This window comes from Pelophylax lessonae, assembly GCF_965119305.1.
Source record: "Pelophylax lessonae genome assembly, chromosome: 3".
NCBI classification, from domain to species: Eukaryota; Metazoa; Chordata; class Amphibia; order Anura; family Ranidae; genus Pelophylax; species Pelophylax lessonae.
Window position 1 is genome coordinate 531,219,504 of NC_138770.1, and position 25,256 is coordinate 531,244,759.

Below are 25,256 nucleotides of genomic sequence, written 5' to 3' on the forward strand. Positions count from 1 at the left end.
AAGGACAAAGGAATACCAGTGGCTGGGACTTTTGCCAAAACCTTTTTTTTTAGATAATATAATGTAGTTGAACAAGCGAAAAGCAATGGAATTCCTTGCCCTTTTTTAAATTTCCGTTGTACATATTTTGTAGTATTACAATTCTGTTTTATAGATATGTAAAATGCTGACTGTTCCCATTGTCTACATACTCTGGAGGCTGTTAGCTTTACAGTAGTCATGGGCTGTACCTTAAACTGTGCACTGTTGTCTTGCCTTATGGGAGGATACTTTTACAGGACATTCTTCCCAGCAGTTTGCTAGAGATGTGTGAGTTTCCTACTGTAGTATTTATAGTGAATGAAGAGCTGGTTATGAAAACACCTCCGAGCGTCTGAGAACTCTCCTCTGCCAGTGATCCTCAACTATGCAGTGCACACAGGACCTGGACTTTTATTTGAGTTCCACACTTATCATTGTTGGGCTGTTATTTCTTCTCCGTCAAGTGACTGAACCTGCTGGATATGGGAAACATGTTCCTAAAAAAAACCCGTCAAAATGTATTCTGATTCCAGCCAAATATGCCTGGTTCATTCAGGAATCGCCATCGTTCTTTGTACCTGTATTGGCGGTGCTATACAGTCAACGATGGGACACCCTGGGATGTAAGATGCTCCTTGTGATGTTCTGCGGACACTACTTTCATAGGTAAGACATCTAAAAGTATTATTATGTAAGAAAGGTAAGACATAAGTGTTATCAGAATTATTATGCCAGTGTACTACTTCCAAGGTATCATCAGAACTATTATGTATAGCTTTATCATAATCCAGTGGGTGTGTTAAGCTAAACACTAAGGACATTTTAATAGTGGGGAGCCCCATTTAAATGCTGATTTTTTCTTTGATTCTGTTATGGTTGGATTGAAGTTGGAGGGAGAGGGGGGAGACTGAAATTTTTTTCCTTTTTTTTTCTTTTTCTTTTTTTTCTTTTTTTTTTCTTTTTTTTTTTTTCTTCTTTCTCCTTTCCTTTTTTTTTTGCTCTTAATAGTGTGATTGTTAAAATGGAATATGGGTATACAGTAGAAGTCTTTATGATATTAATCTCCTAGTCGGATAATTAGGACTTTGTTTCTTTGGATTAAGACCTGAGTGTATATATTTTTTTTTTCCTCACAACGTTGGTATGTTGAGTTTTAATGTTTTTCTGGAAATTATAATAAAGAAATATTGAATATAAATGCTGATTTTTGGCTAGGGGATCATTTAAAGCAGTTTTACTTATCTTACTACTCGCCACCACAGGCTTCCTTCTCTCTTCAATGCTCTGTTGGTCGCAGGCATGCTGACGTCATCAATTACAATGAAGGAGCACTAGTTCTCCATTGTAAATGAGGACAATGAGGGCTCATCCACAACCCGTATGGAGAGGAAAGTGCTGGCTTCCAGGGAAGCAAGGGATAAAGTACTGTATGTAAAACTGCCTCATATTGGTACACTAGACAAAGATGAGCATTTACCCTTGCAGTGCAGGGAGAGCCCTACTGCAAGAATAACTTGGTATTTTCCTCAGAGTGAGTTCGTCTTTAAAGGAAAAGCTATTTTGGTCCTAATTCTTCTATGGATAACAGGAGTGCAGTTAGTACTACACTCCTGTGACACTCCTGTCCCCATTTTCAGCCAACCACGGGCGTCACTCAGCTGGTCATGGTTCTGGATCAATTTCCACTTTACAGTCGAGATCCCCCCCTGGCTCAGCTTCTTAGTGAGCTGCTGGGATAATAGAGCATGTCGTAACTGTAGGTAGCGAAAGAACATAGAGTTAGGGAGGTTAAATTCCGCTTTAAGTTGATCAAAGGTTTTAACACCCCCAGTATCTAACACATGGGTTAAGAGGGAGATCCCACCGGATATCCAGATTCCAGGGTCTGGAACCTGGAGAAGTTCAGTCAACAGTCTGTTGAACCACAGCGGCGTGTCATCGTGCAGTTCAGGACAGTGCATTTTGGAAAAAGCCAGGTCCCAAACCCTCCTGTATTGAAAGAGCAGGCCAGAGAGCTCCAGCGGCTGGGATAATAAGCCAGCTGCTTTCACCCCCTCCACAGCCTAACGCTCCAGTGAGTGTTGGGGGGGGGGCAGAGCGACTGACAGAGCGGAGGGGAGAACTGATTGATCAGCGGTGTTTGATCGTTCAGTTCTCAGGGCAAAACTAGCAAGGGACAGATGCTGCATACACCTTAGTGAGTATAAATGTTTTTTTTTTTTTTTTAGTTCTTAACTCCAAATTTCTCTTTTAAACACAAACCAGACAATCCTGTATATTAACAATCTTGTCACAACTGACCACAGAGCTTGCGTGAAAGAAATTCTGAAAATCTGAGGTATGTTGCAGGCAGAATCTTCTATTTGCTGTTCATCAGACACAGCTCCTACTTGCCGTATACTCATTTGTCTAAGGGTACTAAGTATTAGGTTCCAAATATCCCTATATTTGACACGGCACACATCACTTTTGGTTTAGGTTTTCCTAGCTTCTCACCCTATTTCACTCTAATTACATGGTATAGCCTTGCTATATTATTTTGCACTTGATCCCATGAACAGTTTGTGATTGGGTGATTCATTTCATTTATCTTCAGCAATTTGATAACTTGACAATTGTCTATGTAAGACATTCCTACTATGTAAGCTATATTGCAGAGACCTTGTCCTTTCTATTCCTTTGAATATGTACAACACAGGTGCTTTCTTTGTCAGCATTGATGTTATTTTATCCCCATTTCAATATCTTGCCACAAGAGACAATTTTACTTTGTCATTTATTTTCTGTTGGTCAAGTGACCCTGTAAATTAATTTCTCGAGTAGCTGTTTAATGCTGGGCATGCACGCAATGATAAATAATCAATTGGTCATAAATTTGACAAAATTTTCGTTTAACTAGCGGGTTTAATGAAAAAAGAAAAATTAACCAATTTCCCAATCTACACATTTGAGATGGATGTAGGAATCCTTCTTGCTGTGGTATGATATTCTGATAGTGGGGAGCCCTCCCTCCCTGAAGAATACAACGATCAGTTTTGCCGGCTATAGCCAACGGCACTGATCGTCGAACTTGTGTACAACCAGCCTGCCCATACATTGATTGAAATTCTGCTGGTTCCTGCTGAACCAGTGGCCGGCTTAAGCATTAAAAGTGATTTGAATACATATGTGTACAAACACCTAAAAAAAGGATTTTCATATTTAGTTGTTTTGTGCAAGGACTAGAAGTTTTTTTTTATGACCACAATTGTTCATTGATCAAACTATTTAAATAGTGAAATGATTTTTCCCAAAGATTTTGTATTGCATGTGCATGGCCAGTATTACTTTATTATTATTATTTGAAATTACTCATCTTTTTGGTTTCATACAGTTGAGTAACCAACCTTTGTATTCAGCAAATATTTGACGTAACTCTCCATGCCCACAAAACAATGTTTCAACTATTGTTCTGAATTACAGCACACGTGTTTTCAAGGACAGCATGTCTGCTTCAACCGTTTTCATTTCCTATAAAACACTGTGTAAAAGGAATTTGTGTTGTGCTCTAAATTGACAGAACTAGATCAAGTTGGGATTTTCTACTCCCTCTAGAATGGAGGTGCCAGTTGTGTTATCTTTTTCATTTTATTGCTCGCTGGCCATATTATTACACTAAGTTTGTAAAAATAATACCCACAAAACATATTAGGTTTAAACACTGCTACAATAAGTGTCCCAGTATATCATGGAAAAGCTGAACCAGTAGTCAGGAGGACATACTGTATACCATTGAGATCATTTCAACAGTAAGTGGGCTATTTAAAAAGAAGTGAATATCCCGGTAACATAGGTGTAGAAGTAGGGTAATTTTACCAATAGCTGAGATGTGGCATACAGATAAATTTGAATTCAGGAATATTAAAGATACTGTATTTTCTTAATTTAGTAATCAATAGTAAATGGATATTTCCAAATTAGAATTTGAAAGAAAAGAGTAGATCGGTAAACCAGAATTGACACATAGATGCTAATGACATTCTCATATCCTTGTAGATATAGATAAAGCAGGGTATACACGGACCGTACATTATCCGTTTATATGTCCTTTAGCATTTTTTGTAATTCTTTTCTTTGTATTTATTTTATCATTTATATTTTTTTTAAATAAAATTAATGAATGTTCTGTGTACTAGGCTAGGACACATATCCCTGGAAAGATTGTTGCTTTGTAGTGTCTATGTGCTCTGTCTAAGCTCCTTGCCGATCTGTATGAAATTGCACTGTGTGTTGGCAGATTGCATATAGATTGTAAACTAGCAGATCTGTGTGTGTGTATGGTTGCCTAGCAGACCAGTCAGCGGAGAAACCGCAAGGTGGTGGCAAGGTACCCTAGATCATGTGCCTTGTATACTGTACATAGGCAGTGGGAAGAATGATTAACACAAGGATTCGAGTTTAAAGGCTAACTTGAGGAATCCCAAAAGTGTGTGCTAATTGCTAGACTGCTCCCTAACTCTTAAAGTGCTCCAGATTGCATGCAAGATTTGTATCTGCCCATGTGTGGCCATCCAGTTACAGTATATTGGAGTATAATCTCCTGTTACTGGTGGCCAGAGGTAGTGCAGACTGCCAAAAGTGTACCACAGCCAGTCTTATATGTGCAAAGCTCCCACTTATTCCCTTCTACACCAAACAAGGCCCTCGTCTCAGTTAGCTAGTTTCCACAGGCTTGCATTTTTTACGTTTTTCCCGCTGCCACCAAAAGTGTCAAAGATGTTCTGAATCGGGCACTGATCATTTTAAAGGGCCATACCACCAGAAGAGTGTTGCAACTGTCTTAGTGAATTCATAGTTGGTAAGGTTGAATAAAGACACTTGTCCATCCAGTTCAACCTGTGTGGGTGTGTGTTTGTGTCGATAATCATTTTCCATATCCCTGTGTATTGCGTTCGCTAAGATGCATGTCCAAGAGTCTTTTAAATCTGCCAATACTTCCTGCTGACTCCACCAATTGTGGAAGAGAGTTCCACATCCTTATCGCCCTGACAGTAAAAAGCCTCCTACATAGCTTAAGGTTTAACCGCTTCTCCTCTAATCTCATTGTGTAGCCACGTGTCCTCATACACTCTGAGACTGTACATAGTTTCCTATGTACGCTGAGATCACCATTGAGATATTTGTATATTGCTAATATATCTCCTCTCAATCATCTCTTCTCCAGGGAGAATACGTTTAGTGCTTGTTTAGTGCTCAAATATTTTTAAACTATTAACACAATTTGAGTTAAAGCGGTAGTATACTCCGCTGTTTAATTTTTTACCTACAGGTAAGCCTATAATAAGGCTTAGCTGTAGGTAAAATTAATATCTCCTAAACCTGCACGGTTTAGGAGATATTCACCCTGCATGCAGCCACTGACACCAGCGCTCCTTGCCGGAAAGTGAACTCCCGCGCGCATGTGAGGGAGTGACTCACAGCACCGGAGCCGCCGAACCAGGAGGAGACCCGAGGGAACATGTCTGTTCCCTCAGCGGTGTCCGGGTGACCATGTCGGGGCTTCATTCTAAGGTAAGTATTTCATAATGTGCTAGTATGTGATGCATACTAGCAGATCATGCCATTATCCTGCAGGTTTTTTTTAATTTTTTACACAGGGGATACAATATAGCTTTAATATAGTTCCTCTCTAGGAAGCCAGTATGTTTTTAGCCATGTATTAATTAAAAGTTTCTGAACAATCCTCATCATTCATGACAAAAATTGTTTTGTAGCAGTGCCAGTTATCTCAAGAACATCTTGTATAAATCATGCACAGTGTTTGAATCGCAGGCAGCAAACGAATGAGAAGCACATCTCAAAGGAGAAGTCTTTGCTCTACTACTTCACTGTTCTGTGAATGGACTGTGTTTTATTCTTTAGATTTTTAAGCATGAATGCTGCTTTTCCAGTTCTGCAAATTATTGTTTTCAAATATTTATTTAACAACTTGTTGGATTTTATATGCAAGCAGAAGCCACCATAAGTGAAAAATTCACTAGGTGTAAAAGGGCAAAGAGGCAGTTACTAAATGAAGTACACAGTGATAAGAGCTTCTTGCCCACTCTAAACCTGGGTTCACACTTGCAACGCATTCTTTAATCAAATCACATGTGATTATTTGCAGTGCGATTTGAGTTCATTTTTTATGGGCCTAGTTTGCACCACACCGCACAAAAAAGGTGAAGGTATCTTTTGTTTTGTTGCACCAGCATCGGATCGCATGGGTGTTCACAACGTTCTCAATGTGATACGATTCTTGCAATTGCACTGCGCTTTGCAGCCTGTTTTGGGTGTCATAATTTATCATTGACACCGGTGTAAGATCCCATGAATGGAGTACAATTTTAATGCGGTGCGGGAAACATGTTTTACGCACCGCATTAAAATTGCACTCCATTCATGGGATGTTTCCCGCACCGCATATAAATGTTTCCCGCACTGCATATATATGAACTGAGGCTAAGGCACTCAACAAGCTGTGTTAGGGCCCCTTTCACACGGGCGATCCGATCCGCCTGTCAGTTTTTCACCTGATCGGATGCTCCATGCACCCCTATGGGGCAGCGGATGTCAGCGGAAACATGTCCGCTGACACCCGCTGCTCTTCAATCCAATCCTGTCTGTGAAATCTGGACGGATGGAAACCCTATTTTCCATCTGTCTGGAGGATCGGCAGTCCGTTCTCATCCGATCTCCCCATATCAAACAGCGTGGATCTGATAGCTCCATCTCCGCACACAGAGCGGAGACAGAGCTGTCATCCGCCTGCTCAGCGGGGATCGGCGGATTGATCCCCCGCTGAGCAGAACGGACTCCATCGGGCGGTGTGCCCGTGTGAAAGAGGCCTTAAGAAGCAAAGCATCACAGCTATGGCATATGTACAGACCCCTCTGGCAGCATGTTAGGTTTTAGGTGGATGGTCAGGGAGCAGTAAAACTGTGGCTCAATTGCCTGTTGGTACTACTTCCTTGTGGGTGGGTCTAGCTGTATAATATCCAGCATGAAGTTGCAGCATACAAGGCAGGTGCACAGTTGTATTTACATAACACCTACACTTGCAGAGCACATTAGTGAGCACTAGCAGCCACAGCCGCAGTTCACAGATACTGGCAGTATCCCTTGTGGTGGCAGGATCAGTAGCACTTAGTAACCGTTTCAGTGACTTTTAGTACAGGTTCAATAACTCTAAGTCACAGGCTTAGTAACTCTCAGGAACCACCCCTCCACACAAGCACAACACATGTCTCAGCCAGTGGCGGCCGGTGTATATGGGGCGCAGGGGCGCCGCCCCCCATCCATGCGTCCGGCCCCCTAATCTGCATGCAGGGGCGCCAGACGCATGGAGCTTAATGGGGATTTTTTTTACATCACCTGATTAGAGCCAGAGGCTCTAATAGGGCGATGCAAAGGGTGGAGCCGGGGCGCAGAGCAGTTGCCACACCAATCCTCCTCCTGGCCAATCAGGAAGCGCGTCCGACACGCGCTTCCTGATTGGCCGCAAGGCAAACCCCTTGCCATTGGCCGAGGAGGAGGCGGGACTGGAAGTACTCGTGGAGACGCGCCGGGGGACAGAGTGAGGAAAAGCCACCGCCGCCGGGACTGAAGAGAAGCCGCCGCCAGGTAAGTGCATTGGTCTTGGGGGGGAAGCCCACACTGCATTGAGGGAGGCACGCTGTGGCACTCTGCAATGATTGGCGACAATGCTGTGGCGCTCTGCAATGATTGGGGACAATGCTGTGGCGCTCTGCAATGATTGGGGACAATGCTGTGGCGCTCTGCATTGATTGGGGACAATGCTGTGGCGCTCTGCAATGATTGGGGACAATGCTGTGGCGCTCTGCAATGATTGGGGACAATGCTGTGGCGCTCTGCATTGATTGGGGACAATGCTGTGGCGCTCTGCATTGATTGGGGGCACGCAGTGGCACTCTGCATTGATTGGGGGGCACGCTGTGGCACTCTGCATTGATTGGGGGGCACGCTGTGGCGCTCTGCATTGATTGGGGGACACGCTGTGGCACTCTGCATTGATTGGGGGGCACGCTGTGGCGCTCTGCATTGATTGGGGGGCACGCTGTGGCACCCTGCATTAATTGGGGGCACGCTGGTCACTCATTTTTCTGTTTGCCCCCCCCCCCAAAAAAAATTTTGAGCACCAACCGCCACTGGTCCCAGCTGAACACTAACAGTGGCAGAGCAGTATATTTGGGATGGCTGCTACCAGGGAGTTGTGCAGCGGTGTAACCTCAGGCATAGTGGGCACAACACTGCCTGAGAGGTACAAACTGAGTTGGTCTTACCGTGGTGGCATTTGTGGGAGGGGTAGCAGGGTGGCAGGTACATACCCCTGGTAAAATGTCAGGTTTCTGTGATGTAAAAAAAATTAGACAAAGATAATTCATTTCAAAACTTTTTCCACCTTTTATGGGACCAATAAACTGTACAATTCAGTTGAACAACAAACTGAAATCTTTTAGGTGGAGGGAAGTAAAAAGAAAAAACTAAAAGAATATGGGTGCATAAGTGTGCACACCCCTAAAGCTTTGTTGAAGTACCTTTTGATTTTATTACAGCACAGTCTTTTTGGGTATGAGTCTAACAGCATGGCACATCTTAACTTGGCAATATTTGCCCACTTTTCTTTGCAAAAATACTCCAAATCTGTCAGATTGCAAGGGCATCTCCTGTGCACAACCCTCTTCAGATCACCCCAAAGATTTTTGGATTCAGGTCTGAGCTCTGGCTGGGCCATTCCAAAACTTTAATCTTCTTCTGGTGAAGCCATTCCTTTGTTGATTTGGATGTACGCTTTGGGTCGTTGTCATGCTGAAAGATGATGTTCCTCTTCATGTTCAGCTTTCTAGCAGAAGCTTGAAGGTTTTGTGCCAATATTGACTGGTATTTGGAACTGTTCACAATTCCCTCAACCTTGACTATGGCCCCTGTTCCAGCGGAAGGAAAACAGCCCCAAAGCATGATGCTGCCACCACCATGCTTCACAGTGGGTATGGTGTTCTTTTGGTGATGTGCAGTGTTGTTTTCTAAAACATATCTTTTGGAATTATGGCCAAAACGTTCAACCTTGGTTTCATCAGACCAGACCACATTTTCCCACATGCTTTTGGAAGACTTCAGATGTGTTTTTGCAAAATTTAGCCGGGCTTGGATGTTTTTCTTCATGAGAAAAGGCTTCCGTCTGGCTACTCCACCCCACAACCCAGACATATAAAGAATACGGGAGATTGTTGTCATATGTACCACACAGCCAGTACTTGCCAGATATTCCTGCACCTCCTTTAATGTTGCTGTAGGCCTCTTGGCAGGTCCGCAATGTTCCACTTCCTGATTTAGCCTAACGTCTCTACGCGTATCGTCACGGTCACGTGACTTCTTCAGGAGATCTGTATCGTTCTCCTGAAGAAGTCACGTGACTGTGACGATACGCGTAGAGACGTTAGGCTGAATCAGGAAGTGCAGCATCGCGGACCGTTCGGGACTCACAGCCCTACCGCTTGTCATTGAAAACTTTACTGTAAGTTACTATATTTTTTTCAAATAAAGCGTTAAAAATACTACACCAGAAGGAGTTCTCTGTTTATCCACCCTTACTTACGAGTGTATAGGAACTGTGATGTCCCCCATCCCCCTGGAAGACTGAAAGAGTACTCAGAATCCCGTTTGCCAGCTGACCTTTGGTAGCTACAAGGATACTACTGACACATCCACCTCCCCCCCCCCCCCCCCCTCCTGCCTGGGATGATTACAGGATCATAGTGGAATCCATCTGTAAATGCTGTAACCTTACAGCAGTAAGGTAAGGGTGTAGCACACCCAGAAGAGTTATTTGCTGGCATTTTTCACCGTTCACAACCTGGTGTTGGGATCACCCATCTGATCCCATCACTTGATTGCACGTCACCGCCACTTTATGAAGATTTATTGCTGTTCTTTATAATCTACTTGATATATGGACTTTTTATGGCTAGATTTCCTTATAGTTCTAGCTATTGTTTATTTACTTGATTGATCCAGCTGTCACGTGGGCACCTTGCACATTGTATCACCTTATTTTACACCTGAATATGCTTCAACATCTGTTATTTATTTAGTAATCATTTTTTATCTCTGTCATCACTGGCATCGTTCTAACTGAGACTAAAGCCTCAGTTCATCTTCTTTGCACTTTAGTTGCACTCAAAGCACCTTATTGTTACTTTGTTCACAGCACAGAAGTCAAATTGATTTGATCTCTCTGTCTATGTGCAGTCCCATTACTGCACTGTGTTGCACTACCAGCACTTTAGGCCCCTTTCACACATACCATCCGTTCAGTTCATCAGTTCAGTCACGTCAAATGTATCAGTTTTTCATCCGTTTTTCATCCATTTTTCATCCGTTTTTCATCCATTTTTCATCCGTTTTTCATCCATTTTTCATCCGTTTTTCGTCAGTTGTCATCAGTTTTTCGTCAGTTGTTATCCGTTTTTCATCAGTTCTTCGTCAGTTGTTATCCGTTTTTCATCCGTTCTTCGTCAGTTATCTATTTTTCATCCGTTGTCATCCGTTTTTCATCCGTTGTCATCCGTTTTTCATCCGTTGTCATCCGTTTTTTGTCCGATCCGTTTTTTTGACGGATGAAAAATAGGGCATTCATACGTTCAAAAATACAGACATTGACGGAAGCGGATGAAAACAGATGTTAACTGATGATCATCCGTTGTCGTCCGTTTTTACATAGAGATACACTGATGTCCGTTTTTCATCCGTCAACGGATGGATGAAAAACGGACAAACGGACAGCATGTGTGAAAGGGGCCTTAGACTGTCACCTTTTTTACAGTTTAGGAGTCACATATTTATTGATTGTATTTGCACTACTTGATTTTGTATCCACTAAGGATAAGCGCAGCTTCAATATTTGACTATTTACCATATCATTCAGTTATTTGTGAAAGGTTGAAACTAGAAGCCGCAGCTATCCCACATCTGTTATAAACGCCGATCCTTATTCTTCTGTCCTCATTTTAGTGATAGCGCAGGGGCCCTCTGTTCCAGAATGTCACTGTTGTGCCATATTTTCTCCACTTGAAGATGACTGTGTTCCATGTGTTCCATGGTATATCTAAAGCCTTGGAAATTCTTTTGTACCCTTCCCCTGACTGATACCTTTGAACAATGAGATCCCACTAATGCTCTGCGGGCCATGGGTTTTGTTGTAGGATGTGACTAAGAAAATGTCAAGAAAGACCTGCTAGAACAGCTGAACTTTATTTGGGGTTAATCAGAGGCACTTTAAATGATGGCAGGTGTGTACTGACTCCTATTTAACATGAATTTGAATGTGATTGCTTCATTTTGAACAAGGCTACATTCCCTGTTATAAGAGGGAGTGCACACTTATGCGACCACATTATTTTCGTTTTTTTAGTTTTACTCCCCCCCCCCCCCCCCAAAAAAAGAAAAAAAAGATATTTCAGTTTGTTTTTCAATTGAGTTGTAGTTTATTGATCACATCAAAGGTGAAAAAAAGTTCTGTAATGATTTATCTTTGTCTTACTTTTTACATCACAGAAACCTGACAGGGGTGTGTAGACTTTTTATATCCACTGTAGCTGACACAATGAGGGCTGTAAAGAGGCCTGGAGCAGGTTGCGGCAGTGGTGCTGGAGATTGGCTGATCACAGTACACAGCTGTGTTTCCCTACTCTGGTCCTCCTCATCCTGGAACCTTTCCCTGGCTCCTGGCTCTGCCAAATGGGATTCCTTTCTCTACACTAACTACATGCAAAATGCGAACCAAACTCAGTAGGCTACTGCTATTTATTAGCACTGCCCTTAACCAAGATGGTCAGCCAAACACTAACCATGAGTGAAAGAAAAGTTTTTGTGTTATCATTCATGAAAAATGGCCAAGAAATCATAAATTCTGCCAGGGTATGTAAACTTATGAGAACAACTGTATTTATATTTTACAGTATTTTGGATTTTGTGTGATTTAGGCCCCTTTCACACTTGTGCAACTTGTCATGCAACTTTGGACATCAGAGTTGCATGACATGTCGTTCCCCATGTTTTCCAATGATACCCATTCAAATATGCGCAACTTAAAGCGGTAGTATCCCGCTTTTTTACACTTTTACCTACAGGTAAGCCTATAATAAGGCTTACCTGTAGGTACAAATAATATCTCCTAAACCGGCACTATTTACAGTGCATGCAGCCGCTCGCGCGAGCGGCGAATGCACTCTGAAGGTCCGGGGGGACCTTCAATTTATTTGCCGGGAGCTTGCCGGAAAATCACTCCCGCGCGCATGCGCGGGAGCGACGTTATCGCGGCTCCGGCCAATCACCGTGCCGGAAGCCGTCTCTTCCGGCCAATCACCGCGCCGGAGCCGCCAAACCCGGAAGAGACGGCGAGGGATCATGGCAGCGCCCGAAGCGATGTCCGGGGGTCCGTGTCGGGCTTCGTTCTAAGGTAAGTTACACATAATGGGCTAGTATGCGATGCATACTAGCTCATTATGCCTTTGTCTTGCAGGTTTTTTTTTTATTTTTTAGGGTTTACAACCGCTTTAAAGTTGCAGCAACTTCAAAGTAGTCCCTGAACTACTTTGGCCCGATTTTAATACATTTTGAGGTCCAAAGACATAGGCATTGCTTCAAGCCCAGTCAAAATCGCATCAAAATTGCTTAAAAATCATGGCAAAATCGTGCAACTTTCAAGTCGCACAAGTGTGAAAGGGGCCTAAGTTCTTCATATAAGTGTTTTTATTGGGAGCATGAAATGGTCACACAATTAGTGGGTAATTGAAACGCATGTGGTTTGAGGTATGGTTTTTCTTTGAGCCCACGCCATAAATAACATGTGTTTTTGTTATATCAATGTTGTGAACAAGCACGGTGTGTCGTGTGAAAGCATTAACCTGTCTCCTGTCTGTCTGGTCTGACGATGAATAAAGGAACTTCATAATTTTATCTCAGCTGTGGAGTGCGGCCGTATCTTTTGTTGGTATCTTCATTTTTTTACATCACAGAAACCTGACAGGGGTGTGTAGACTTTTTATATCCACTGTAGCTGACACGATGAGGGCTGAAAAGAGGCCTGGAGCAGGTTGCGGCAGTGGTGCTGGAGATTAGCTGATCACAGTACACAGTGATGTTCCCCCTACTCTGGCCCTCCTCATCCTGGAACCTTTCCCTGGCTCCTGCCAAATGGGATTCCTCTCTCTAAACATAATGCAAACCAAACTCAGTAGGCTACTGCTATTTATTAGCACTGCCCTTAACCAAGATGGCCGTGGAGGGTAATGAAATTGCAGCATCCAATCGGACAGTTTCCTCTACTTTGATACCTACTTTGATACCTACGGAGACTGCAGGGGAACATCCTCTCCCTAGGTATCCACTCCATCCCTGAGTGGCAGGGAGCTACCCGCTGGGTGGAGAAGAATGACACCTGCCAACACCCTGTGCACCCAATTGCATTTGTGGGTGTATGTGGGGCAACGGGGGTCACATTTAACTTTTAGGTGGTTTTTTTTTTTATTATAATTGTTATTTTTTTTTTTATTTTACTTTTCAGATTTTTTTTTTTTTTAATAAATGTATTGCTATCAAAAAGGTTTTAAGAAACACCCATGTAAAAAAATTGGGTGGATGACAGGTACTCTTTATAGAAAATTGTGGATTTATTAGACACTCAATCTCTCCACTGCCTTTGAAAGTAGCTAACCAAGCACAGATCTGTAAGAGCCAGGGAATGACAGCTCTGAAACTGGACGTGACAAAATCATTGTTGCTTCTGGCTTCATTGACTGCAGAGGAGATTGAGGAACAGATGTTACTTGCTCTTCTCCCCCTTGCCATCCTGAAGCCCTCTGATGTGGCCCTGGGCGGGGAAACCACGGAGGAGAAGGGAGACCGTACCACCTGCACTGTAAAAGTGAACACAGCCGCCTAAATCACTTTTATTTTACAGCTGGGAGCCAGCTAAACAGACTGAGCTAAAGATTATGACATTCAAAGAGCTGCAGTGTTAAGGGCATATTCCTGTAGTGCTACCCCTTAGGAGCCACTGGATTTTGGGTCCCCCTTTGCATGCACAGCCAGGTAACAGGTATTTTCAGCAAGCACACTGTGGCCAGTCAAAGGGCTTTGTTTTAGTTTATTAGGGGAATCAACTTGGATGGGGTTAGAGTGGTATGGAATGCTCAGAACTGTGGTAAAGTAGAACTTGAGGACATAGAGTAACAGTCTCTGACTTCCTGCAAAGATCCCAAGGCTGTGTTCCCATGGGAAAAGGTGTGCAGCCCTACTGGCAGAGATCAACTTCACTACTGATTGCAGGTACTCTTCACTACTGATTGCAGGTATCTTCAAGAATGCCAAAGCACCTGGCTCTAACTTAGAATCCCAAAGCAGAGGTGTAAGGTAGTTGTGTAGTAGGCTAAGTAGCTTTGAGCTGTCCCTTCCAGATAGCTAGCTGGGTATTGCGTTTGGCTGCTTCCCCTCTATAGGCTTTGGGGTGTGGAAGGTTACTTACTCAGTCCTTTGTAAAGATCAGCACAGGTAGTAACTTCTGAACAGGCCTTCTGCCAGACAGGTCCCTATGGCTTCCAGGGTAACTGAGCTAAGCTTAGCTGAGGCTGAAGGGTGTGAGACTTCCGCCACTGATCTCTCAGCACTTTTCCGCTCTGGCCACTTCTGCATGGAGGCAGAGCCCCCCAGCATAGGGGTCCCCTCCAGGCCTCTGGATCCTGGACTCTGCTCCCATATGACCAGGCTCCAGATTACTTAAGAGCTATCTCCACCTTCTGGGCCATCCTCTGCCAGGGATTGGAAGAGACCCCTAAATATTCAGGCCTTATCTCTACCTCTAGAAGCTGTAGAAGCCAGGGGGAGGCTGCAGAGATTCAGCCCTTGGAGCACTGCCAACCTAACTAACAACAACAAATTAACCCTGGCTTCTTTACCTACTGTACACAGCTTGTGCTACATTCCATCTGTATAAATTAATAAATTCACCCATAAACAATGTGCCTCCAAAGCATTGCAACCGCAATCATAGGTGCAATCCACAGGCTCTTGCAGACTATCCCTCCAGCCCCAGACCTGTATGGAAATTTGGACCTTCAGTTACGGAGCTGGAGGAAGTAATAAATAGAATACCAATGCAATGACATTGCTGCCCTTGTGCTCCACTGATCTCTAATAACCCCTCTGCTGCACTGGAAGATGGGACTTGTAGTCCTAGATTCATAGACCCGACCTCCACCTGCAAAGCTGCTTTAAATTATTTGAGGGTGTTGGCTGTGGAATGTAACCTTGTTTCTTGATTAAAGCCTTGTACACACGCACCGATTGTTGGCCGACCGATCGGCCGTCTTTTGTCCAGTGTTGTTGTGTTGGTTGAAATGTGCTCTAGACTGCACACTAATTTTTTCGGCCAACAACAACCAACTTCAGAAGTGATGGCATGTGCTGGTTTACTTTCCGTGTGTTTTTTCTTCTCTGAGCATGCCCAGTCTTGCTCATCTGATGTTTGTCTGCCGAAATCTGTACTGACTGATGAACAATCGGGCGTTCTGTTGACGGCCAACAAAAATTTTATAGCATGCACACCAGATTTTGTTCGGCCTAAAAGTCGCAGTCGGTTGTCGGAATCATCATACTAACAAGCCGACAATCGGCCGATCGAACGTTGGCCGAAAATTCACGGCCAACAATCGGTGCGTGTGTACGAGGCTATACCCTCATTATGGGTGTAACATGAAACACAATAGGAAAGGTGGAACTATAAGCAGCCACACTAACATTCATTGTGCACACACAGTCTACTGTTGTCATCAATAGGATGTCCGAAGCAATGACTTGCACCTGCTGCTGGAGCATGTACATGTAGACAAAGTAGCCTGACATTGCCGAGGTTACCGCATAGATATCGCAAGCAGTACCTAATTACCGCATGCATTTCTTTCCTTTAGTGAATTGACTTTAAGGCCTTTTTTTGCGTTATTTACCAAACGTTTTGATGCTTCCGTTACATACCGCATACGTGCGATAGTGAATTGACATTTTCGTTATCGCATGCGTTAGGTGATCACGTGACCAACATAATGCATGCGATAAGCTATAGTGAATTGTGCCCTCTATGTCACTCAATTAGGGTTTACCTCTACATACTGTATGCTCATTCCTACTCACAAGAAATCTGCTGTTGCGGGGAAAGTACAGTACAGTGTGATGAACTCATATGCCTGTTACTACAATTTAAAGCAGATAATCACCCTCATATTAGAGTTGCCTCCTATGCACTCCTACTTCCCTCCTCTGCACACTTAGTGGACTTTTCTTTTTTCTTTACCTCGTACCTGTTTTTTTCGATAAAACCTTCAGGCCTGCCCCCATGCACGTCACTCTAGGAGAATAACGTGCATTATACCCACTGTGCCTCCTAGGATATGCATATCACATATCCCAGGAGGCATAGTTCTTAATTGAAAAAAGAGGAGAGGGTGGACCTAGCACAGTGTCATCGTGAGGCTGAACCTGAAAAAGCCAGCAGGCCTCTCAATGACTTCACCGAAGAAGATGGTGGCCCGGGACCGAGCTGGGACAGAACTCTGAAGGATTCTGCAGGAGGACACCAATGGATCTACTGAGCGGGTGAGTATTCTAACAGATTGGTCTCAATAGAAAAAAATGGGATGATGAGGGTACAGAACTGCTTTAAGTTCACACATATGCGGCCGCGGGTTGGTGCCTGGGGTCCAGAGCATCCCTGTTCACCGGTTTAGGTGCGAATCAGGTCCGAATTTGTGCTTGAATTTGCACCTGAATCGGACCAGAAGACGCACAGGACCACGGTTGCCCTGGACCTGTGTGAACCGGCTCCAATGAGAGCCGTTCACACTCGCCTGTCATGCCAATTGGATGCGGGGAAACACGCATCCAATTTGCATATGTGTGAACCCAGCCTTAATCTCACGACTGCATACATAAATCCTCTGGTAGGAAAGACAGCTCAAATACATGTATACAGTGGTGTATTTTGGTTTTGTGCTGCCCTAGGCAAAACTAAAATCGGGCAACCCCCCCAAATCTAAATCTGCCTCCCCTTCCTGTTTTAATTCCACCCCTTCATCTGTAAACTCCACCCCTTCATATGTAAACTCCACCCCTTCTTCTTTAGACCCTACCTCTTCTTATTAGAGTTCCACATCTTCAGTGGTGCGGGGGAAGGGAAAAGAGTTGTGAGAGAGAGAGGAGGGGGTGAGAGAGAGAGAAGAGGGGGTGAGAGAGTAGGGTAAGAGAGAGAGAGGGGTGAGAGAGAGGGGGGAGTGAGAGAGGGAGGGAGGAAAAAGGTGGGGTAGAGAGAGGGGCGTGGTGAGAGAGTGGGGGATAGCTCCTCTATCCCCCACTTCTACACCAGGAGGTTCTCCCACCCTCCAAAAATAAAAAAACTTTAACAGACTCTCACCTTACCGCAGACCACCAGCTCCTTTTTACCAGCTGTGTGTAGCGAGGCTGCCAAAGCACAATCAAAGTGACTCCAACCTGCTCTGCCAAGTGAGCTACTTTCGGGATCAGAGGCTGCAGCCGCCTCTGCCTTCTGCTTCTGCTTTGCTTCCATGTCACCGAACAGTCAGTCAATGTGTCACCCACCTGGCGGGTGTCACCTGGGTGCGGTCCGCATCCTGTAGCGATGCCACTGCTTGTAGTATCCTTTCTGCCTGGAGGCGGTGCTGTTCCCCTGAAAATGCCACCCAAGGCGAATGCTTTGTTTGCCTTGCAGTAAATACACCCCTGCATGTATAGCACCACCCCCGTATGGGTGGCTATTAACAGCTGGATCTTCCCTTATAGTACAGAGGCTGCCAGTCACCCAGTCCATACACTCTGGCTCCAATGAATCAGTCTAGGAGATGTCTTTTTAAGATTTATTGCTGGTAGAAAACTTTAACTGGAGAGGGGGTTAGGGCATGGGATACTCCAAAACGCTTGGTACTTAATGTTTAGCGGACAATCTTTTCCTTGACTACTAGTGGGTCTTGAACAGTGGCAGCTGGTCATACGGGGCGCAGGGGCGCCATCCCCCCATCCATGTGTCCGGCCCCCTAATCTGCATGCGGGGCGCCGGGTGCATGGAGTTCAATGGGGCTTTTTTTTTTTTTTTTTTTTTTAGCCATGTGATTAGAGCTCTCACAGGCTAAAAAAAGGGTGGGCTCTGGGCGCAGAGCAGTGCGCCCCGAGCCCACCCAGTTGTGTGACAATAGCGAATAAAAATTCGCTATTGTCACATGGATCCTCCTCCTAGCCAATCAGGAAGCAGGTTTTGAGACCCGGTTCCCGATTGGCTGAAAGGAGAAGCCATGCCATTGGGCATGGAGGAGGAGGGAGGAGACGCAGAAGACGGGGAAGAGGCCGAAGCTGCCGCCGCCTGCTGCTTTATCCAGGCAGGGTGGGTGAGTGAGCGGGGGGGGGTCCTGTCTGTCCATCCTCTCTGTCCTCTCCTTTCCTGTCTCCCAGTGGTCCAGGGAGGGATGGTGTAGTCCAGGGGCTATGGTGTGGTCGGTCTGCCGCCCCCCCCGGCCCATGCCACCACTGGTCTTGAATGGTCTAAGGCCCCACAGCTGAAGACCATGGGGCAAATTTTTTTTTACATCTGGTTACCTTGCGCAGATGCACAACTACTAGTACCCAATGCAGTCTCCCAAAACACTACACAGTCTCAGGGATCAATTTAGGGTCTTTACTTACAAGTCTTCAGGACAGCTGGGGCACAGTGAGAGGTCACCTCTCTAGACCAAATCCCCTGTGATGAGGTTCTGCAATTGGGTCCAAGCGAAGTCCATCTATGCCTTCAGCCCTGACACTTCTAATGCCTTTAGAGCAGCTTTACAGTCTATGGGTTGCCTGAGTGCAGCAGCCCCTCTGGCTCTGGAACCCTCCAGTGGAGAAGGATCCCAGTTCTCCAGTGCTTTAGACTATTTATCACCATTCCAGCCCCCTTCTGGACACTCCTCTCCAGGGATTGGCTGGAACCTGATAAATATTTTGGTTTATTATTTTGAGAATACTGTATATTAAAAAGCAAAACTTTTTTCATATTTGATAGATTAAAGCTGGGCATACACATGTTATTGTATTATGATAGCAGGGAATCCCCCATCAGAATACACTGATCAGTGCTGCAACGGCTAATCGAATGCTGGTTTTTAAGCAGGACCGCTCAACAGAGAGGGGTACACACATACTGTGTTGGACAGAGAGGGTACACACCTACAAAATTTCATAGAAACCACCCATATTTCAATAAGTGTGTACTGTGCTTAACAATTTTTTTTTATTGCTGCGTGTGACACTACTGGGAGATTCACAGCTCTGTTTTTTTGGGTGACCTATGTCACCAAGACAGAAATCAATGGGAAATCTTAGAGTGGTTGTAAACCGTTACTTATACCCAGTGAAGTGACTAGTCTCAGGTAATAGACAGAGATTAAACAAATCCTGCTACATAAGATGTACCTGTCCATCTGCAGTCTTCCCAGGTAGCAAGGATAACATGCCACACATTTGTGGCAGTGTTGAATAAGTAAGTCTTGTTAACTTGCTGCACATTTTCACTGGCAAGTTGTGCATTTGCAGAGCACTTGAAGCACAAGCTCTAGCAAAAGCACAAGAACAAAGTTGCAGTAGTGAGTCTACAGCAAGAGCTCTGCTAGTCACAGTGACCCCTGTAGTGGGATGACTATTGCACAACATAACTGAACCAGAACTTGCAGCAGACTTGCAGAATGTTTGCAAAGAAAGTTGATCTGTAGTCATGCAATGCGGACTTGCTGCAATTGTGGAACAAATTGTGAAGCCTGGCATAGGTGTGCGCAGCCTATTGCATTAGGGTGGGCACCCCAAAGTTTAAATACACATGCATGTGTTTGCCTACATGTATATGGCCCTGGTACATTACTCTCCCTGCTGGCAAAGTGAAATAGAAGTGTGTGGCATTTCTCTTATGGCAGAGCAGGTCCGAGGGAGATCTTTCCCATCTCCTCACTGGCAAACAGAGCGATAATGCTAATGTGCCCTAGGTGATTAGGGTGTGCCCAGGCACACCCGGCACACCCTGTGCGCACGCCTATGAAGCCTGGCAAGTCTAGCAATAGCTAGTCATTTTCAAACTTGCAGCTCAATTGCTTGCTATCTTGGTCTAAAATGCTGAATTTTTATAGCTTTTCTGAGAGTTCAGAAAAAAGGGTGCGGAGAGCTAAAATTACACACTTCAGAGCTCAGTGAGGATAGCTCCGAGAGCTGATTGGGGGGAAGAGACCCCCCCCCCCTTCACACATCACACAGGAACAAAGCTGAGGCTGTCAATCTAAGACTGTGAGCTGATGCTCCCTCCCCTGTCACTATTTTTCTCTTGGTGTCAGGAAACTTGTCAGAAGTGACTCATGCTGATAGCAGAGGAAGGAAGCAACAGACAGAAATTACACTTAATGCTCTTTACTGAGAACCATACAGGCTATATTGAGATATGCTTTCAGATATCCATAGGACACACACCCCTGCTACACCCCCTTAAAGGAGAATTATGGAAACAAAATGATTAGTTAAATCCACAAGTGCTTTTTTTTTTTTATTACAACTACAATTCCTTTACACTGGCTTTTGAAATTTATAAATGCAGCAATTTAGAAATTGTAAGAAAGGTTTAGCACTGGGAAACACTTTTTGATAAATAAGTAGTGCATTTTATATACGACTATATAGATCAGACCAAAATGAGGGACAAATAAGGAGGAAAGAGGGAAAGGGGACTTTGTTCCAAATCAGGGACAGTCCCTCAAAATCAGGGACAAATGGGAGCTGTGCATTGCTAACCTCCTTCTGAAAATGGTAGTTGCCTGGCTGGTATGAAGACATATTGCTATAAGGCTCTATTTTAGGATCTCAGTATGCACTCAGAAGTGCTGATTAATACACTTCCAAGCAAGAGAATCAAAATATTGAAGCAAGATGAACTACGTGACAGCCAGGCTACTAGCATTTGAAGAACAAGCAGGGGCGGCCCGTCCATTAGGGACGCAGGGGCGCTGCCCCCCCCCATACATGCGTCCGGCCCCCTAATCTACATGCAGGGGCGCCGGATGCATGGAGTTCAATGGGGATTAGAGCCAGAGGCTCTAATAGGCTTCAGAAAAGGGTGGACCCGGGTCGCAGAGCACTGCGCCCCGAACCCACCCAGTTGTGTGACAAGAGCGAATGAAAATTCGCTATTAACACACTGACTCGCCTCCCAGCCAATCAGGAAGCTGGCCGTGAGACCACGTTCCTAAGTGGCTAAAAAGAGACAAGATTTTACTGGCCATTGGCCTGGAAGAGGGAGGAGACATACAGCCGAGGAGACTCACAGCCTCCCTGACACCCGACCTGCATTCACCAAGGACAGCCCGATCTATAGCACCTCCATGATCTTCAAAGAAGTTCCCTGCACCTCATTGTGCCGAGTCCTCTGGAGATATATCCAATTCTTGCTGTGATCACCACTCAGAGATGACTTTAGTGTTCTCATGGCTCCAGCAGTAAATGTGTATCCAGTGCTCTGAGCCCAGGACACAGCAATGAACCTAGGATTTCTTCTGACATCCAGGCATCTTCTCTGGATCCTCATAGGTAAGTGCCTTGTGATCATTCTACTGCTTACTGTCTGATTGTACAGTAGGTGTTCACACTGACTTTTTTCCATAGGCACATATACATATGTTTTAGCATTTTTAATGTATTTACTTATTATTATCACTATGATTGGTTCTTCACTTCCTTGAGATGCACTGAAAATTGATTCATGACATGTCAACCAAGTGTTTGACTTTAATTAAACATGCAATACTACAAAAGTGATTCACACACCCAATATGAATTTTCATATTTATCTGGGTTATAGGTTCCAGGTAAGTAAAAGATTACATTTTCTGTGGCATGATTGTATTTATTTTGCAATTGCTCTAAAGCTATAAATCTTTACTAACTGCCCATCTGCAAGAAAAACATAAAAATTCCTTAGTACTGGGTTTCCAGAATGAACCCTCCAGGGTTACTTTAGCTAGGTATATGTGTGCTCATTTTCTTCCTTTTAGATCTGTTTGCTACAAGGTAAATGGAAATTGCTTGAAACCATATAGAGGGTTCAATTAATTATGTAGTAAGAGACAGGGGAGGCCCGTCCATTGGGGGCGCAAGGGCGCCGCCCTCATCCATGTGTCCAGCCCCCTAATCTACATGCAGGGCACCGGACGCATGGAGTTCAACGGGGATTTTTTTTTCTTTTTCTGAAGCACCCGATTAGAGCCAGAGGCTCTAATAGGCTTCAGAAAAGGGTGGGATAGGGGTGCAGAGCACTGGGGGAGGCGCTGTGTGGGACGGTCACCATCAGGACCAGCGCTGTCCTTCACTAAAAAGGTGGGTGCAACTGGGGTAGGTGGGGGGCCCTTTAATTGGCACTTGCCGCACTCACCTCCAGCGTCCAGGGGAGACGTCCAGCATGATAGGAGTATTACATTCTACTATGGGCTCTGCTGACTGGAGGAGAACTACAAGTCTCAGCAAATTCTGTGCAGCCAGGGAGCCCTATAGGTGAGCCAGCATTCCCCAAGTCATACATTCCTTCTACAAGTCAGCAGCTGATGTCTTCTGTCCATAGTCCAGGGTTCATGGCATGGTGGGCATCACACTGGAGTTATGGGTGCCCCCAGCCCTCCCATAGTGTGTGCCATATTGGAACATGTATAACCCCCAGAAAAACACCTGTCCCCAGAGATGGGGGATCTTCACCGATATCTTCCAGTCAGTGCACGATCGATATGGGGGGCATTGCCCAGAATCAGTATGGGGGGGGGGGGGGGGGGAGTCCATTTTCCTTCCACTTCACAATTATGTGCCGGTCTATCACATAAAATATTGGTTGTAATTTAACATGACAAAATGTGGATTATTTCCAAGGGGTGACTATGAATACTTTTTCAAGGCACTGTACCTTGATTACTGAAGGCCCCTTTCACACTTGTGTGACCTCAAAGTCACGCAATTTTTTACCGTGAAGCAATGCCTATTACATTTTTCTGTTTGCGCCCCCCAAATTTTGAGCACCAGCCGCCACTGAGAACAAGGGGTCAGAAATTATAGCTTTTATGTTTCTATCATGATAGGTTTGCTTTTAAGTTCCTCTCTCCGTCTACTGTTGTGCTTTTTGTTTTGCAAGCTGGTTATCTGAAGCGTGCCTGCTGGTTATTTGAAATATGTATGCTGGTTAAATGAAGTATGCAAGCTAGTTATCTTAAAGTGGAACTTCTCTCTCTCAATCAACATGGATTCATTTTAATCCTTATGCTGCATGCATTAGTAAATAGATAGGAAAGTATTTCATATTTACTTGTTTTAAACTTTTTTTTACATTTCTTCAGTTACTTACTGGTTTCCATGCCTAGGCAAATAATGACATGCATCCCAGGAGTCTTCAGGAGAGGCGGGAAGGTTCTCAGCTCAGCCTATGTCTGAGCTAAGAGCAGATGGATTCCAGGAAGTAAATGATACATGAATCATCTTCCCTTACTCAAGATGGCTACTGCCAGAAATGCCAGGGGGTGTTTTTCAAAATGATTTCTAAGCAAAATAAAGCATGGAGACATGGATGGATGGGGATCCTTTGAATGATACAAATGATTTAAATAGTATTTTTGGTTTGTGGTGCTCAGATGTAGTGCAGTTCCACTTTAAGTATGCATGCTGGTTATATGAAGTATGAAAGCTAGTTATATGAAATATGCATGCTGGTTATATGAAATATGCATGCTGGTTATATGAAGTATGCAAGCTAGTTATATGAAATATGAAAGCTAGTTATATGAAGTATGAATGCTAGTTATATGAAGTATGGAAGCTAGTTATATGAAGTATGCATGCTGGTTATATGAAGTATGCCAGCTGGTTATATAAAGTATGCAGGTTGGTTATATGAAGTATGCAAGCTACTGTAGTTATATTAAGCATGCATGTTGGTTTAATGAAGTATGCATGCTGGTTATATGAAGTATGCATGCTGGTTATATGAAGTATGCAAGCTAGTTATCTGATGCATGCATGCTGGTTATATGATGTGTAGCGGATTACCACTATATATATATATATATATATATATATATGCATGTTTATCGTTATTGTTGAAACTGCTAGGGTGCCCCTTTAAGGCTGCTTTCAGAAGGAGATCGGCCTCTCACAAGAAGTAGAAGAACTGGATTGTGGGAGATGTAGTTCTGAACTGAGAGCAGCCTTTTATCTGAATAGCTAGGGAAACTGTTCTCCCAGGGAGCAACAGGGGAAGTGAAGGACCATGGGGGAGCCTATAAACCTATCTGCCTCACAGTGCACTTGCTCTCTTGCTTCCGGGACTCAGTGAGGACAGACCAGCCTGAGAGGTGTGTCGGGGCAATGTTGGTAATTGAGGCCTAGTACATCCGGCCTAGCGAGAGCGGAGCCCATCCTCAACAGCGCGGATGCTGGTGACTACACAGCGGCAGCAGATCCAGAGGAGCTGAACGGAGAGCAGGCGGACGCTGAACTGAGCTGACTGATCAGGGCAGCCGAGTACTAATCACTCTCAGTGACGCAGGAACATGGGAGAGCACATTGCTCGGGTTTACAGGATAAACACAAGTGGACACTGACAGACGGAAGAGTGCCTGGTGTAATCCTAATCACAAGTATAAATATTCATCTATGACACACTGATTGCAGACAGGATCACATATACACTGAGAAAGCTGCTCAGTTCCACTCGTAGACAACAACTTGTGGTATCCATCCCAAAACATTGTATACTAAAATAAACCCCAAAAGGGATTTAAGAGGCGGGGGAAGGGATATTGCGATACCAGGAAAGGTGAAAGGACAAGTGTAGATACAAAGAATATATCTATAAAATAATTAATCTTTATTGTTACACATAGATAAAAAAGACAATGTCTTAGTAACAGTACATGGCATCACATTACACAAATGTTAACAATGCGACATACATTAAAAACGCACCAAGTACAAAGGGTGGATGGCAAACGGCATATGAAGAGCAAAAAGCTCAGATACAAGGACTCCAAACCCCTACGCGTTTCAACTTAAAGTCTTCCTCAGGGGGTATATTGGGCCAAGCCTGCCTTTTA

General features: G+C 44.3%; 1 protein-coding gene across 1 annotated transcript in view; it reads left to right on the forward strand.

Annotated features, from left to right (window-relative positions):
• The first annotated feature begins 319 nt into the window (after positions 1-319).
• The window catches only part of SRD5A2 (steroid 5 alpha-reductase 2), a 140,002-nt gene continuing 115,065 nt past the window's right edge, over positions 320-25,256 (forward strand). Inside the window, exon 1 of the mRNA XM_082252083.1 lies at positions 320-687. Within this exon, the coding sequence (XP_082108209.1) occupies positions 407-687 (281 nt within the window). The 5' untranslated portion in view covers positions 320-406. The remainder of the gene's footprint in view (positions 688-25,256) is intronic.